At 42.8% G+C, this 16178-nt stretch overlaps 1 protein-coding gene across 2 annotated transcripts in view; it reads right to left on the reverse strand.

The window, feature by feature from the left end:
- Positions 1 to 2012: 2012 nt before the first annotated feature.
- IL18RAP (interleukin 18 receptor accessory protein) overlaps positions 2013 to 16178 on the reverse strand; it is a 31518-nt gene continuing 17352 nt past the window's right edge. For both annotated transcript variants that reach the window (XM_025354663.1, XM_025354661.1), the window contains 6 exons: positions 12988 to 13053; positions 11066 to 11189; positions 9331 to 9482; positions 7463 to 7600; positions 3538 to 3711; positions 2013 to 2805 (listed from right to left, as the gene is read on the reverse strand). In XM_025354663.1, coding sequence (XP_025210448.1) covers positions 2393 to 2805; positions 3538 to 3711; positions 7463 to 7600; positions 9331 to 9482; positions 11066 to 11189; positions 12988 to 13053 — 1067 coding nt within the window. In that variant the 3' untranslated portion in view covers positions 2013 to 2392. The remainder of the gene's footprint in view (positions 2806 to 3537; positions 3712 to 7462; positions 7601 to 9330; positions 9483 to 11065; positions 11190 to 12987; positions 13054 to 16178) is intronic.

A 16178-nucleotide genomic window follows, 5' to 3' on the forward strand; every position in this document is an offset into this window, starting at 1 on the left:
AAAACCCAAAAGGGACCCGGAAAGCTATGAGAACTACTCAGGCTATCATAGAAAGGTCAGTGAGGAGTACTCTATGATGAGTGTTAGAGGGAGGGTGACCATCATCCAAGGTAGGACACTTTTTCAGAGTGAAAGAGAGTACTATAATAATCATACTTGGACAATAGGTACACCAGGAACTAGAACATATGGGCACCTCAGAAGATGCGATAGGGAAGCAATACTCTTTTCTAATTATATTCCACTGAGTCCAATTGTTCTATTGCAATCAGTGTCCTGTACATAGAAAATTTGTTTGGGTTGTCTGCTTTGTTGTGGTTAACTGACATGTAAGAAATATAAATAGACCCCTGTCTCGAATGCTTCTTTGTTACGTTCGGTGTACCTAGCAGCCTGGAAAGAGTGTATTCTGTAAATATTAGAGCTGGCTATTTCTCCCTTTGTGTACGTGCTAACCTGAACCTCGATTTGATTTTCCATGAAGCTAAGGTCAAAACGCTGGACCTCTGGATAGCTTGGTTCTAGCATTATCTATCTTAGGATAAACTGAACAAACTGGCCAAAAGAAGTCTGAGTCTTAAATCTCAGAGCATGGCTGGCAGGAAGGCCAGGGATCCTGGCCATCAGCAAGGCACAATGGCACAGTGACAGTGTGGGCTTCTCCTCCCTGAGGCCCTGCAATGATCCTTCCCACAAGAAACTTCCTCCAAGAATAATTCATACCCTTTAACTCATCGTTAACTTTATCACTGAAATTTCCAACAAGGATGTTGCTTGGTGCCAAAGCCACAGTGGTTTTTATGATGTGGGTGCCTCTGTGAAAAAGAGCAGAAGAGTGTTTCACACAGGCCCCAAGGCGACCATGACTTTTAGCCACTCTGAACTTGGATCACATCCAGACCGGTGGGTGTGACACATTGCATGTGAATGAGTCCAGACATGGCTTTTATTTATTGTTCAGATGATAAATCATTTTATTCCTGCAGAGAAGACAGAGTATAAGAGTTTGATATTCATATGTGAGTGGAACACTATTTTAACTACAGGTTAAATTCTGGTAAAGGAAACACACTTACGAGGGAAATTGGCCTTGTCTATTAGAAACAGTTTCATGGCCCTGCAGCCCATCACTTCATTACTTAGGAGGACTTAAAGGGAGACCCCCAAATCGGAAGCACACAGGATCGCCAGCCTCAGCAGAAGGTTCAGGCTACAGCTCTGTTCACATTCCATTCTTGCTGCCGTTTAACCAGTGTGTATCCTTATTCCCCAGACTTAGCTGCTCTGCTGACTCTGGCCACTGCCTCTCTGCTTCGTGTGTCCCTGCAAGTCCATTCCTTGTCTCTTCATTGGCCTGATCGTTTTGGTCCAGTTGGTCTGTGCTTCCAGGGGCCCAGGGTAAGGATTTACACTTTCATACCTAACACAAAGATCTCTGGCCGACATCACACGGAGGAACTGAAATTAACTCTACTCTTCTTTCCAAGCCTATATCCTGGCACAGGCTGCATCTGCCCCCCAAAAAAGGGATTCTTCCTCTAGTTCATCCACCCAGTGTGGGCACTTCGCATAAGGACACAGTAGAAACCAACCCTAGCCCTGTCTATTCTGGGTCCTGTTAGTCTTTACCTTTTATGCTTTCTGTGCTCCAGAGTTGGTGGCTGACCATGGAGTAAGAATTGTCTTCTTTACAGAAATTCTTTGTTTCTAAGGCCAGATGTGATGGCTGACGCCTGTAATCCCAGCACTTCAGGAGGCTGAGGCGGGCGGTTCTCCTGAGGTCAGGAGTTCGAGACCAGCCTGGCCAACATGGTGGAACCCCGTCTCTACTAAAAATACAAAAATTAGCCGGGCATGGTAGTGCATGCGTGTAATCCCAGTTACAAGGGAGGCTGAGGCTGGAGAATTGCTTGAACCCAGGGGGCGGAGGTTGCAGTGAGCCAAGAACATGCATTCCAGCCTGGGTGACAGAATGAGACTCTGTCTCCAAAAAAAAAAAAAATCACTCTTTCTAATAAAATAATATTTATTTGATTGCAAGTATACATAAAGTCATATGTACAATACATAGCAGACATGAAAGTCCCTAGCCATAAGGCAGAAGTAGCTGTATTTTCTGATTCTGCTCGGACCACTGGGAAATCTTAGGGGTGTTGTGTATCGAAAGTACCCAAGGTCTAGCGAATTCACTCGCCCTCTGTCCAGTCCAGGAGATCAAAGGCTCTAAACCACAGTCTCAGTCCCTTTCCATTGTCCATCAAGCTTGCTCGCTGCTGGCAGCAGACTCTGAATTTCCTATCAGCGTGAACATTCACACACACAGATGTGAGTTCTGTCCAGCAAAATCTCTATCCCAGGGACTGGCCGGGAGGGGGCGCCAGCGCTCATTTCATCATTCCTTAGGCTGGGAGCTCCTCCCAGTGGTTTCTGTTGCACTGAGTCCTTTCCACTGAAAAATCCTAGAGGTAATTCTGAGCTGGTTCCACGTGAATCCCTGAGAGTTTTTCACAGGCATGTGATAGCGCATTTTGGTCCAGAATCTAGAATTGGGAGGAACTGATTTTAAGCCTCTCCAAGTAACTGTGGGCAAAACCCTGAGAGCTTTTTTCACAAGGTGAGGTAGAGACTCTGGCTCTTGGAAGTAACAGAACTTAATTAAAATGAGTTTCAGTGTTTGATCATCCAAGGCAAGATTCACTGCTGCTTGCAGTTCAAAGATACTGGGTCCGTTGACGTAGTTGGGGCTCAAGATAAATATTCCTCTTCTGCTTCTCTTAATAACGCTCACAATGTCTTCTGCATACACTGGAAATAAAACATTTGATGATTTGCAATTGATATTGTTAAACCTTGAGTCAGAGAGGTCCTTGCAATGGATTCTCTTACATAAGGAAGAAGAGAGACATGTTTACTCTACCACTTACACTGTATCAGCTCTATTGCCAGTTGGAGATACGCTGCAGTGTCTAGTGACCCTCACCTTTACATTCCCTGCTTTGTGTTCAGTCTCCCCCAGTTGGCAATTCCTCTAGGAATAAAGCCAACTGGAACTAGGTAAGCTGGGATAATGGGAGCCATGGAACATCCCAGGTTCCTTGGTGGGGATATCTGAGGAGGAGGCGGCCAGCAGGACAGGCTGAGATCTGAACCTCTCAGAGTGTCCAGGGCTTGGCCCAGGCCTGAGAAGTCTGCTTGACCGGTGCTGAGTGAGCTTTGTGGGAGGCAGAGTCACAGAAATCAGAGGGGCCACTAAATTGGGGTGACCGAGACAACCTTCAGCTGTGAAGCCAGGAGAGGTATCTTTGTCCTAGAAGGCCTGCCTAGGGCCCCATATCATTGTTTTCTCCTGCAGATGGATCTGTTTGATAATGGAGCACATCTCTGGAACATATAGTTTCTGTATTGTTGCCCAAGATGTTCTAACCTCATGTAATCTCCCAGATCTATATTCCAAAAGAAAGAATGACAAAAAAGACTTGGAGATTGCATTGAACTGCCCTTTTTGCATTGTAGTTTTTCTTGACATGTTGGACTTACCTCCTCCTGGAGCCACATCTCTTTCAAGCAAACACAAGGTATATCCATATTTGTTTTCTAAAACATCAGGAAATAGGCTCAGGGCCAAGTGTTCTTCAGTCAAAGATGAAGTGGCCTCACTTGGAAAAGAGCTCCATTTTGCATAGGATACGAAAGCATCGAAATCCTTTTTATCTGAAGAATAGGAAAAATTATAAAAACATAAGTCATTTACTTTTTATTTTTTACTATCATGGTACACATACATATGCTTGAAACGTATGGTAAATGAATAAGAAAAAAGATTTGGGATACTTACTAAACTGATCTTACAAATTCATTGCAAAATCATACCACTGAGTGCTATTGATTGTTCACCCCAAATTGAATTCTGATTTATGAAGCACTTTTGCATTTTCACTGAGGTTAGATCAAACGGCTGAGGCATTCTTTGATTAAGTCACATGAACTCAGGAGTTTCTCTGAGCCTTCTTTGCACCTGCAGTGTTTCTGTCTCATTAGTCACACATCAAACAGGAGTCTGCCCCATCCAACATGATGATATCCAGTAAGCAAAGTGCTGCTAACACCCAGCACATTGTATCTAAGGAGAAATAGTACTTCCTCGGAGAGTTGATGGCACATACGCCGATATGTGAATCCCCATATGTAAAAGAAAGACAATCATAACTCCTGGGCAGGCTGTTTTAAGGGTTTCATGAGATAATGTACATGAATTTCTTGGTGCCTGACTCACAGGAGGTTCAAGATAAATGTCCATTCCCCTCTATTCTAGATGGAAAGCTGTATGTATAGAACTTGTTACAGGATATTTTCAAGGTCTCATATGCCTCTGTTGACTGTATTATAAAATAATGATTTATATAATGTATAAAATAATACAGTCAACAGAGACATATGAGACCTTGAAAATATCCTATATTTTCATATGCATGCTTTATAAATGCATACGATTACTGAGACTACGGAACTAACTGGAAGAAGTAGAAAATCCCAACACTTAATTCACAGGCTTTGGAATGGGATACATCAGATTCGTATTCCAGCAGTTCCCACAATCCCTGTCAGAGTATTGTTACAAAATGGCAAACAATAGCACTGATTGCTGGTACTGTTTAGTAGTACACCATGTTCAAGGTGAACCTAAAAAGATGCCTCAGTGGATGGAAGTACCGGGTACCAAAAAGGAAGGTCCCAGAATCAATACAGGAGGATGCCAAAGAGCTGAGTTTGGGAAACTAACCTATGAAGCACCTCATTGCTCATGTAGGAAGGACAAGACTTGTGGAGCATGCCTGGCAGGTAGGTGCTGTGCTGTTTAAATGTGTAACACACCATAGTTGCCTCCATTCCTTCCGTATCATGTGAAATCCCAGCAAACTAAAATTTTTCTATAACCTGGAAACTATATTTATTTAGTTATGAAATTAGAGAGTGGAGTATTAGATGATCTCTGACATCTTCCAGAATTCTAACATTCTACATCTCTAAAATTTTGGTTCCTCAGCACTAACTTCAAAGCAATCATTTTGCTTAAAAATGTTAGGTCAGCCAACAGAGGGCGCTGCATCCCTGTGCTTGAAAACTGGATTCTGCCTCCAGATCTGATCACTAAAACATTGTCTTCGCAAAGTAGAAAGAGAAAGGACACAAGTAAATGTTTCCCCATTGACTGACTCTTCTACACAAGTTCCAGAATCTTAAGGTAAGTAGCATTTTAAGACATTGATTACATAATTTGCTTCATTCCAAAAAGCTATTAAAATAAATCTTAAAAGCATTTGGCATAACGATTTCTAGTGTGTATTCTCAAAAGCTAGTCTAAAGAAAGATGTGACTGATGCATTTCTTTCTTTCTTTCTTTCTTTTTTTTTTTTTTTTTTTGAGACGGAGTCATGTTCTGTCACCCAGGCTGGAGTGCAGTGGCGTGATCTCAGCTCACTGCAACCTCCCCTTCCCAGGTTCAAGTGATTCTCCTGCCTCAGCCCCCTGAGTATCTGGGATTACAGGTGCCACCAAGCCTGGCTACATGTTGTATTTTTAGTAAGGATGGGGTTGCACCATGTTGGCCACGTTGATCTCAAACTCCTGACTTCAAGTGATCCGCCTGCCTGGGCCTTCCAAAGTGCTGGGATTATAGATGTGAGCCACTGCTCCCAGCCGCCCCCCTCTTTTTTTTTTTTTTTTTTGTTTGAGATAGGGTCTCGCTCTGTCATCCAGGCTGGAGTGCAGTGATGTAATCATAGTTCACTGCAGCCTTGACTTCCTGGGCTCAGGTGATTCTCCCACCTCAGCCTCCTAAGTAGCTGGAACTACAGGGGGTGCACCACCACGCCCAGCTAACTTTGAAAAATTTCTTGTAGAGGCAGGTTTCACCATGTTGCCCAGACTGGTCTCAAACTCCTGAGCTCAAGCATTCCTCCCACTTTGGCCTCCCAAAGTGCTGGGATTACAGGCGTGAGCCACCACACCCAGCCTCCCATGCCGGTCTTTATTCACCCTTTCTTCCACTAGGGATCTGACAACTCCTCACTGAATTCCTAGTTTGGGAAAGCACTGGAGTTTGGAGGGCCCTCTCAGTAAGGTAGATAATTATCCCTGAAATCCAGCAGAAAGGGATTCTGCTTTTATTAAGCGACAGAGTCATTTACTAAAACTGCAAACCTTCTAACCTTAGAGATTTCCAGGACTAGAAAAAAAAAAAAACAGAAGCAATGCTTCTATTCCAAAGAAGCAAACATCAATGAACATGATTATCCTGCCTCAAATATTGACAGGCACGTCATTGATAGTAATAGTGCTTGCATTTTACAGGACTTCTCACTTCTGGGGGCATTCCCACCATCTTCAAAGCCCTCATTTTACAGATGAGGCTAACTGAGGTAACAGCTAATGAGATCTCTTAAGCCAGACAACCTGTGCCCAAATCCCAAGCTCTAGTGCCTTCCAGTGGTTCAATTTTAGGCACATGACTTCCTGTCTCTGCTGGGCTGGTAGGATTGCTGTAACCATTAAAGTAGCTAACGCGCATAGCAGGCATACACTCTAGTCCTCAAGAAACAGCCATAGCCTGGCATGTGCTGAGCATTTACCATGTGCTGGGCGCCATTCTAAATATTTAATGTGGCTGGGCACGGTGGCTCATGCCTGTAATCCCAGCACTTTGGGAGGCCAAGGCGGACGGATCACTTGAGGTCAGGAGTTCAAGACCAGCCTGGCCAACAGGGTGAAACCCAGCAGTCTCTACTGAAAACACAAACAATAGCTGGGCATGGTAGCGCATGCCTGTAATCCCAGCTACTCAGGAGGCTGAGGTAGGAGCATTGCTTGCACCTGGGAAGTGGAGATTGCAGTGAGCTGAGATGGCACCACCGCACTCCAGCCTGGGAGACAGAACAAGGCTCCATCTCAAAATAAATGAATAAATAAATACAGACTTAATGTGTCTTAAGAATACATCAATGAGCCCTCACAGCATCCTTTGGAATTGGTGCTATGACAATCCTGTTCTATAGATGAGGAAACAAAGGCACGGAGATGTTCAGTAATTTGCCCTATGACTTTAGGTTGGTTATATAGGGATTGTTTTTTAAGTTCACCATGTTTCACAATAGCATTGCCTACAAGATTCCTGGCAACTGGAATGAAAAAAATAATTGTTTCTCCAGCCTTCCTCAGTGTGAGGTCACTAGACTTGGAGGAAGGCCTCATAAACCTCAGGGGCATGACTTTATCCAGTGGGGACATTTCTTTCTTCAGCTCTTTCTTTATCCTCTGCCCTGGCTGGCAGGGGACATTTGAAATTCTTTTATAAGGTAACTCTGAGGAAACAAAGCCAAGAGGTAGTGATGGTATTTTCTGTTGTCCTGCTCCAAGTCAATTCCGAGAGGAAAAGTCAGAGGGCCACACACGGAGGCAACCTTACCCCCCAGCGTCTCGTCCTTGCTCTGGTAGGTCCGGTACAGCAGCACTATTTCAATCCAGTGCCTGTAGAGGAGGGCACTTGCCACCAGCACGGCCACCAGCGTCCCGATGGTGCCAAGCAGGATGTACAGGAGCACCACTGTGGAGACAGGGCTGGTATGAAGAGACACAGAGGCAGTGGGATTGGACCACGACCATGTTCAGGCCGGCGCTATGGCCCACCCAGCACCTTTTCCAGCTCTATTATTTTGTCAAAATCATTGCCACTAGCAGCAGTTTTTGTGAATCTGGAAACCTCATAAATCACACCATGGAATACTACTCAGCCATAAAAAGGAACAAAATAATGGCATGTGCAGCAACCTGAATGGAGTTGGAGACTTTTTTTTTTTTTTTTTTTTTTTTTTTGAGACGTAGTCTTGCTCTGTCGCCCAGGCTGGAGTGCAGTGGTGCGATCTTGGCTCACTGCAAGCTCCGCCTCCCAGATTCATGCCATTCTCCTGTCTCAGCCTCCCGAGTAGCTGGGACTACAGGTGCCGCCACCACACCTGGCTAATTTTTTTTTTTGTATTTTTAGTAGAGATGAGGTTTCACCTTGTTAGCCAAGATGGTGGATACCATTATTCTAAGTGAAGTAACTCAGGAATAGAAAACAAAACATCGTGTATTTTCACTTATAAGCGGGAGCTAAGCTTTGAGGACACAAAGGCCTAAGAATAATACAATGGACTTTGGAGACGGAGGGAGAAGGGTGGGAGGGGAGTGAGGGATAAAAGACTACACATTGGGTACAGTGTACACTGCTCGGGTGACGGGTATGCCAAAATCTCAAAAATCTAAAGATTTTAGATAAAGAACTTATCCATGTAACCAAAAACCACCTGTACCCCCAAAACCTATTAAAATAAAATTTTTAAAAATCACATTTTGAGTACTGTCTTACAACAAACACTAGAGACCCCAGGGGAATGGGCAGTTCCTGATCAGGATGGCCTAGGAAACTTATCCTATTCATTTTATTTTTTTACCCTCGTAAACTTCCACACAATCCATTTACATCTCTCTCATTGCATATTGTAAGTTATTTTCCTGTATTATCATTCCTACTGCAGCCTACATTTCCTGAGACCAGGAGTCCCATCTGGCTTACCTGACACGAGGGATCCCCTGCGTACTTCCACAGGGGAAAACCCCCTTAACAGAGGGTTTACTACAGGCCAGAACACACTTTGTCTTGTTTAAGCCTCAGAAACATTCAAACCTGCTTATAACTATAGTTATCTATTAATTAAAGGAATAAATGATATCAATTTCATCTCTGGGCATCTTTTTAAAGAAATTTAAATGCTATTCCTTACCTAGAATTTCTACTCCAACTTTAAAAAAAAAAAAAAATCCATGATATAGACACACCATTTTGAACAATGAACAAGATTACTCCTTCTCTCTTCCATTCTCCATTCATCAGAACATGAACCCATCATGTTCTCTGGATTTGGAAGCCAGGAAAGAAAAATTGGAAAGGGAGCTAGGTCTTAGCACAATGCCTGCCACTCTGGGCACACCCTGTAGCTATTGTAGAATGAATGCATGAATGAATGAGTGCATGAAAGAGTTGCTTTTCCAACACAGCCTCCCAAACGCAGAGTATTACTTAAGAGAACTAGCTCTAAACCAATCATATGCAGTTTACTAGTTGTGTGGCTTTGGTCAAGGTATTAAGTGGGTTGACACAAGGAAAGTGCTTAGAACAATGTCTGTCGTCTAGAAAATGTAATCGCTGTCATCATTATTATTATTCTCTAGGAAAACTCCTCCCCTCTCAAGTGGAGGCAGTTTCCTGCCTCCTGGGCAGCCTCCTGGGCTTACCTCCTCTCTTTTCCTTCAGTTGGACAGACTGGGTTGTGTTTCCAATGGAGTTCTGGACAAAGCAAACAAACTTCCTGCGAAGATCACGCTGAGTGACTTTTTCCAAGATGATATTACGCTCAATGATTTCATCCTTTAAAGTGGATTTAATACTGAGAAAGGAGAAAAAAATACCGCTCCATTCAGTAACATACATTAGCACCCATTTGCAGCATTTGGAATGCATATAAGCAGCCAACAGTTTGGCTTTTAGAGAACCGTGAGATCAACGGTACAAGAAGATACCACGAGAATGTAAGATGGTCAAAAAGGGCTCATTCTTGACTCAATTATTGACTCTTCTAAGCATTCAAGCTAAGACATTATTTACTTGTGAGACTCATCTGACCTTCCTTACTCTAAGAATTCCCCTTGAGAATAGATAATAACAATACCTTAAGAAAAATATTTCAAATGACCAACTCCTACTGAAGGTTTACTATGTGTACCAAATATGGACTTCTTCTGTGCACCTAATATTGACTTTAATGCCCTCCATTCCTAACCTCCCAGGAGCCCTAGAGTATAATAGGATCATAATGGCCTTGGCCAGTGACAAGGACATGGCAGAGAAGGTGGGTGAGCAGCCCCAGACCACACCGCAGGGCATGGGCAGCCTGATTCCTGGGCTGGTGCCACACTGCGCCACCCAGGAAGTTGGGAGTCTTGGCATTTATTCACAGTTTGAGTTCTCTGAAGTTGCCGGTCTGCAATCCATCTTTGTGTTAAGAAATTTTGTGTATGTGGATGATGTTTTAGGTTGTGTTGCTCTGAGACCACGATGCCAGCTCCGATTCACTGAGTGCTTCCTACCTGTCACACATTGTGATAGGCATAACACCTCTACTGTGACCAGCCCTCCCAGTGAGCTTGCAAAGTTCAGGTTATCATCCATAGATTATCAATGGGGTGATGGAGGCTCACAGGGGCTAAGGGTCATGTTGCCACTAGATAGAAAATGGGTTTAAACCCAAGGGTGGGTGATGTCAAAGCATACGCTCTTGACTACACTCTCCTACTGTGAACTGTAATACAATGTCAGCTTAAGATGGGCCCCAATGACCTTCCTGATCTTAGAAATTCTTGCTAAATTTTATTGTTGTGGCCAAAATCTGTTCTGTACTTTTGTTGTAATAATATATGCTTTTCAAAATGATATTGCATTTGCTTATTGATATCTATTAAGTATCAAAAGAAGGTGCTTAATGCATGGACTCTTACTCTGGGTCACATCTTGGAAAAATCAGGGAATGCATCCTTTAGAGATATGTCTGATTGGACATCATTGGATCCAGGCCCTTTGATCCTTCCGAGGACTGGAGGTCAACTTTTCTTGTGATTGGATAGCTCCAAATAGCTAGGGTTTTCTACTGGGCAAAATATCTCACCAGTAAATTCTAACCACTGTTCTGGGTTCTGTGCCCCAGAGAGCAAGAAACCAAGTCAAATTTCTCAAACAATATAACAGCTCCCAAGGATTTCAAGACAGAGAGCCCTCCTCTGATCCTCTTTTTCAGGGTTAAGTTGCTTCAGGTATTCATTCAATGGCCCTTTGCACTTTGCAATTCTGTACTTTTATTTTCACCACTAGTCGGTGCTCGTGGTTACACCATCGACTGTTTATTTTAGACGTTTCTAAAGGTAAAAGTAGCTCTTCTGAATTGCAGAGAACAGAATCCGTGAGGTTTTTTCTTACCTTTTTGCCTCGGGTACTGAGACTTCCCACTCTAGGTCAGCATCTTTGATGTACCATTTCATGACAGGGTTAGAGACCCTTTCAAAGCCAAATCGTGCTTTGCAGCTAATAGTTAAAGGCTTTCCTGGAAATGAAGAGACCAGAGAAAACAAGAAGGAAGCTGGTGAGAACACTTTGTCCTGTTTGGGAGGAAGCTGTCGCCAGGAGCTGTTTCCTGATGCAGTCAGGTTTGCAGGTAGAATATGTGTGCCAGAAATAATGAAATGTCTACACATCTCTCATTCAGAAATGCATAAAACCAGGTACCTTTGTTCTAATGGGCACTCCTTCTATCTCAACCATATGACCGTATGTTCTTAAAATGAAGATGAGCATGATTATATCACTAAGGGTTCTTATGTGGATTGAGGAAGACACTAAGAAAATCTAAGAAAATGAGGAATTTCTGAGATCAGCCCGGTCTTCTGCACTACTATTGAAGCACAAGGTGTGTCCATAAAGACAATTTTACTATCCAATATTTGTTTATTAAGTAAAAATCATAATGTTATTGTAGCACGTGGTTTAAATTTAAAAATTATTTAGCTATTAAGCAACGTTTCTGAACAATTCACTACGGATGGACATGCATATTATGAGACTTTTTTCTACCCATTTTTTTCCATGAGGAATATTCAGATATGCTCTGCCTCAAACTTCATATTTAACCGTGAAATGATCAGGAGCTCCATTTGAAAACTCATCTTTGCACCTTAACGTTTTTCCACTGGTAATACCTTATAATTCACTAATACATATGTAACTTGACTATTTGGATTAATCTAATTTTTTCCTCCTTCTTTCCTCCTTCCTTCCACTCCTGTGATGTTTGAGCATATAGCCAGTGCTATTTCTAGAGTCAGAACACACCACTCCTGCCACCTAGTGATCTTATATCATAATATGTAGTTTTACATTTCTTTCTAAAATAATAAATCTTTTAGTAGCATTTTAGAAAATATTTATATTATTAAAAGAAAAACAGCATTTTATTTTAAATACAACAATTCTTATTTGTCTGTGTAGAAAGACAGAGATGTTATTGAAGTTGACAAAATAAAATGAGACCACAGGGAAGTCGATTTCTCCTCAACCCCAAAGAGGACACTACTTTGGAATACAAATTGTTTGAGCAGGGGTTGTAGAATTCTACTACAATTCTCTTAAAGGCCAGACTAAATGTCATATTCGTAAGAGTTAATGTTACTCAGGTTGGTGAATTTGTAGTCATAACTGATAGACCTACCCAACACATACAAAACCACCTGTTCCTGGGGGAAGTTAAGAAAGGATAAAAATCTATTGATCATGTTTTATGCTCCAGCCACTTAACATACATTGTCTCATTATTTCTGAATATATTTTTTTTCTTTGAGATGGAATCTCGCTCTGTCACCCAGGATGGAGTGCAATGGCGCAATCTCGGCTGACTATAACCTCCGCCTCCCAGGTTCAGGTGATTCTCCTGCCTCATCATCCTGAGTAGCTGGGATTACAGGCACCCACCCCCACACCCAGCTAATTTTTGTAGTTTTCGTAGAGATGGGGTTTCACCATGTTGGCCAGGCTGGTCTCAAACTCCTCACCTCAAGTGATCTACCCACCTCAGCCTCCCAAAGTGCTGGGATTACAGGCATGAGCCACCACGCCCAGCCTGCAATATAATCTTTTAGGGTCAGTTTTATGATAGCTATTTGCAGATTTAAGTACTGAGGCTTAAAGGATAAAGTAACTGTGCAAGGTCACAAAACTAGTCAATGGCTGAGTTAAAATTCACACCCAATTCTGTTTGACTGGAAATCCCAATGCTGTTTTCCTTCTATCACACTTAGACCTGCTCCCAGCAGCACAATGTCATTCAATGGCGATGAGGCCCAGCTTACCAAGTTCTACTTCCAGTGTGCTCTCGACAGGATCCAGAATATCTGGTTTGAGTTTAGTGTCTCCCACTGAAAGATGAAAACAAAGATTATTATTTGCATTGAGAAGTCTGAAGGCCTGCTTGATGAAGACTTGGGTGCACAGCCACACTTTGATCTAAATGTCTTAGGGCTCTGTCTTCAAATTTTACCCATTATCTGTAAGTTTAGGAATTCCGGTTTCCATGTAAAAAGCTTGCCCCCTAAAATGACTGCCACATCAGGTTGTGGGTGCTGGTAGAACATTAGTTGTTAATTGATCCATCTCCTCCTGCATGTATTTTCTTTCACACTAATCCTGCCCCTTGCAGACTTGAGCTCCTATGCCTGTCTTTTCCTACAAGATTTCTTTGTGGTGCCATCTGGCTGAGTAATCAAACCAAAAGGAGAATCTGCCCGAGAAACTGTGCAAGTCAAGCATATCTGAGTCCACCTCTCCATCCTTTAACTCATGGTTTATTTCAAAATAAAGAAGAGTCCAGTCCTTAATGAACAATTTTATCAATCAACTTCTTGCCACAAACTTTCAAATATGCCTCCACTGTCAAACTTCCTCCTGAAGCTGTGTCTTTTTCTGGATAAAGAAAAATTCAGGGTCTTTGCTGTTGACATCATCTACTTTTACTTCTCAGAATCCTCCTTCTCCCCTTTGCACCATCTCAGTCCTGTATTTTTAACTTGTCTCTCTTTCCTTCTCTCTCTCTTTCTCTGGGCTTCTTCTCATCACCATTTATTCATGCTCAGTCTCATCATCCTAAAAAAGAGAAAACACTCCCTGCCTTAAGTCTCCAGCTTCACTTATTCTCTTTCCTTCCCAGCCAAATTCTTGAAAGGCAGTTCTCTGAGCTAATTCCCTCCACCCGCTCACCTCCTATGGAACCTGATTTCCGCCACCATCATTCCACTGAAACTGCTTTAGCCAAACTCACCAGTGCCACCCATGCACCTAAATCCATTGGGCATAATCAAATTTCATCTACTTTACCTCTTAGCAGCATTGGACACTGTTGACCATGCTCTCTTTGAAACCCTCTCTTCTTTTGGTTCCATGTGCCTGTACTCTACTGCTTACCTTCAACCGCTATATTCGCTTCTCTGTGCCTGTCCCTTCCTCTGTGTCTCTTTTAACTATTAGTCCTCTCCTAGTGTTCTTTCACTCCTCCTGATACCCCTGGGTATTAAGTTTACCCTCTAGGCCTCTTCCCTATGAAAGGTCTTGGTGCCTGAGGTTATGTCTTTTCTACCTCATCAATTTCACTTTCTTTGTTGCTCTTCTCGCCACCCTTCCACTGATATTCACTTGCTGATGTATGCTCCCATCCCCTTTAAGGATTGTCTTCCTCTTTTCCACCTCTTCAAGCATTCCCGGGTTCAGCTCTAGGCCCTTCTGTCTCTACACTCACTTCCTAGGTGATCTCATTCAGTTCTTTGGCTTCAGATATTATGTAAAAATTGACCATCTTCACATTCATATCTCCAGCCCTAACTTCTCCAGACTGGCTTGTCCGAATACCTATTTGTCATCATACCTTGGATGACTAAAAGTCCTTTTAAGCCTAATACTTAATCTCCTCTTCAAATGCTCTTTCCCTTCAGCTTTTTCAGTCTCATTAAATGGTGCCACCATTCCCTAACTTATCCAGGGCAGAAAACAAAAACATCCTTGATTCTTCTCTTTCTCCTACCTTTTACGTAAAAACCATCATCATGCTCTGTTGACTTATGAGTCCAGCCACTTCTCATCACCTCTACTAGGTCTATTCACGGCACAAGCAGAGGCATGGTTTAACCATGAGTCAAGTCTGCTGCTCCATGACTGTGCCTGCTCTCATCCTCTGTATTGATGTGCTCTGTCAGCAGATTCCCTCCTTGACCAGCTCAAAGGCTGGCTTGTATCCATGACACCTGCTTTCCTTCTTCCTTGCTCCCGAACACCAAATCATTTAGATGTACCTCCTAAACATTTCCAAAGTCATCCACTTCTCTCCATTCCCTCTACCACTCCCTAGTTCAGATCCCCATCAGCAACTGCCTGCTTGACCGCAGAACTTCCTAACTCTTCTCCCTGCCTCCATTCTTGCTTTTAAAAACCCACTTCCAACCCAGCAAACAAGGTGATCTATCTTGAATACAAGTTCAGTCATGACATTCTCCCACTTAAAACCCTCAATGCCTCCCCATTGTTCCTTCATAACACCTCACACGTATTAGAAGAGTGTGATGTCAGTCCTGTTCCCAGATGCTCTCCTTTATCTCCTGGACATCAGCTCTGCTGCTGCCTCAGTCTGGAATGGAAGCTCCCCTACCCTTACTGAACTGGTGTGTCCTCATCCGTCAGTTCTCACTTGGAGCGGGCTTCCCCAGGTTAGGTCTGGTGGGCCTCCATGTGCCCATAGTGCTCCTTTCTTTCACTGCACTGTATTGTAATAACTTGCCTCACCTTTGTCTTCTTCCCAAAATGGAAAGCTCTTGGAGGCCAGATAAAGCATCTGGACACTCATTCTTGCAGCCTTAGCTCCAAGCCTGACGCATATTAGGTGTTCAGTAAATATTTGTGTGGAAATGAATAAATGCGAGAATGAATGACTACATGAGGAAGACAGGGATGATGACAGAGAGGGCTTGACTGAAATAGCTGCAACAGATATTGCAAGGTGTCCCTCGGGTGAGAGGAAAGCAGATTATGCCATGAAGAATTTGAGGAGCTGAGTGATGGCTGAATAAAAGTACAATTACACATCACTTGGAGGGGAAAAGTGGTGTGAGTGGGGTATTCACATTCTAACTTGTCTTTCAAGGAGCAATCTAATAATATAAAATGAAATCTATATAAGATCTAATCTAAAGTAATATAAAATAATTCTGAATGCTAGAGGGTGCAAGGAGCAGGAGAGTTTCACTCGGTCTTGGGGTGCTCCGTGTGGTTTGTATCTTGTAATAAAAGAAGATTAATATCTTAACTAAGAGCTACGTCAACCACCCTGTAGCTCTTTGATATAAAGCATGAGTGACTGGCTCTTTTATGTTTTGACTTCTTAGACCACATTTAAATTAATTCTATCACATAGTTGATTCAAGCTGATACTTGCGGATCTAGTAAGAATGACCCAAGGGAAAGGTTAGGGCAAAAATAGACAAGTTGCAGAAGAAAGTCA

The sequence above is a fragment of the Theropithecus gelada genome, chromosome 13, assembly GCF_003255815.1.
Source record: "Theropithecus gelada isolate Dixy chromosome 13, Tgel_1.0, whole genome shotgun sequence".
In the NCBI taxonomy this organism is placed as follows: Eukaryota; Metazoa; Chordata; class Mammalia; order Primates; family Cercopithecidae; genus Theropithecus; species Theropithecus gelada.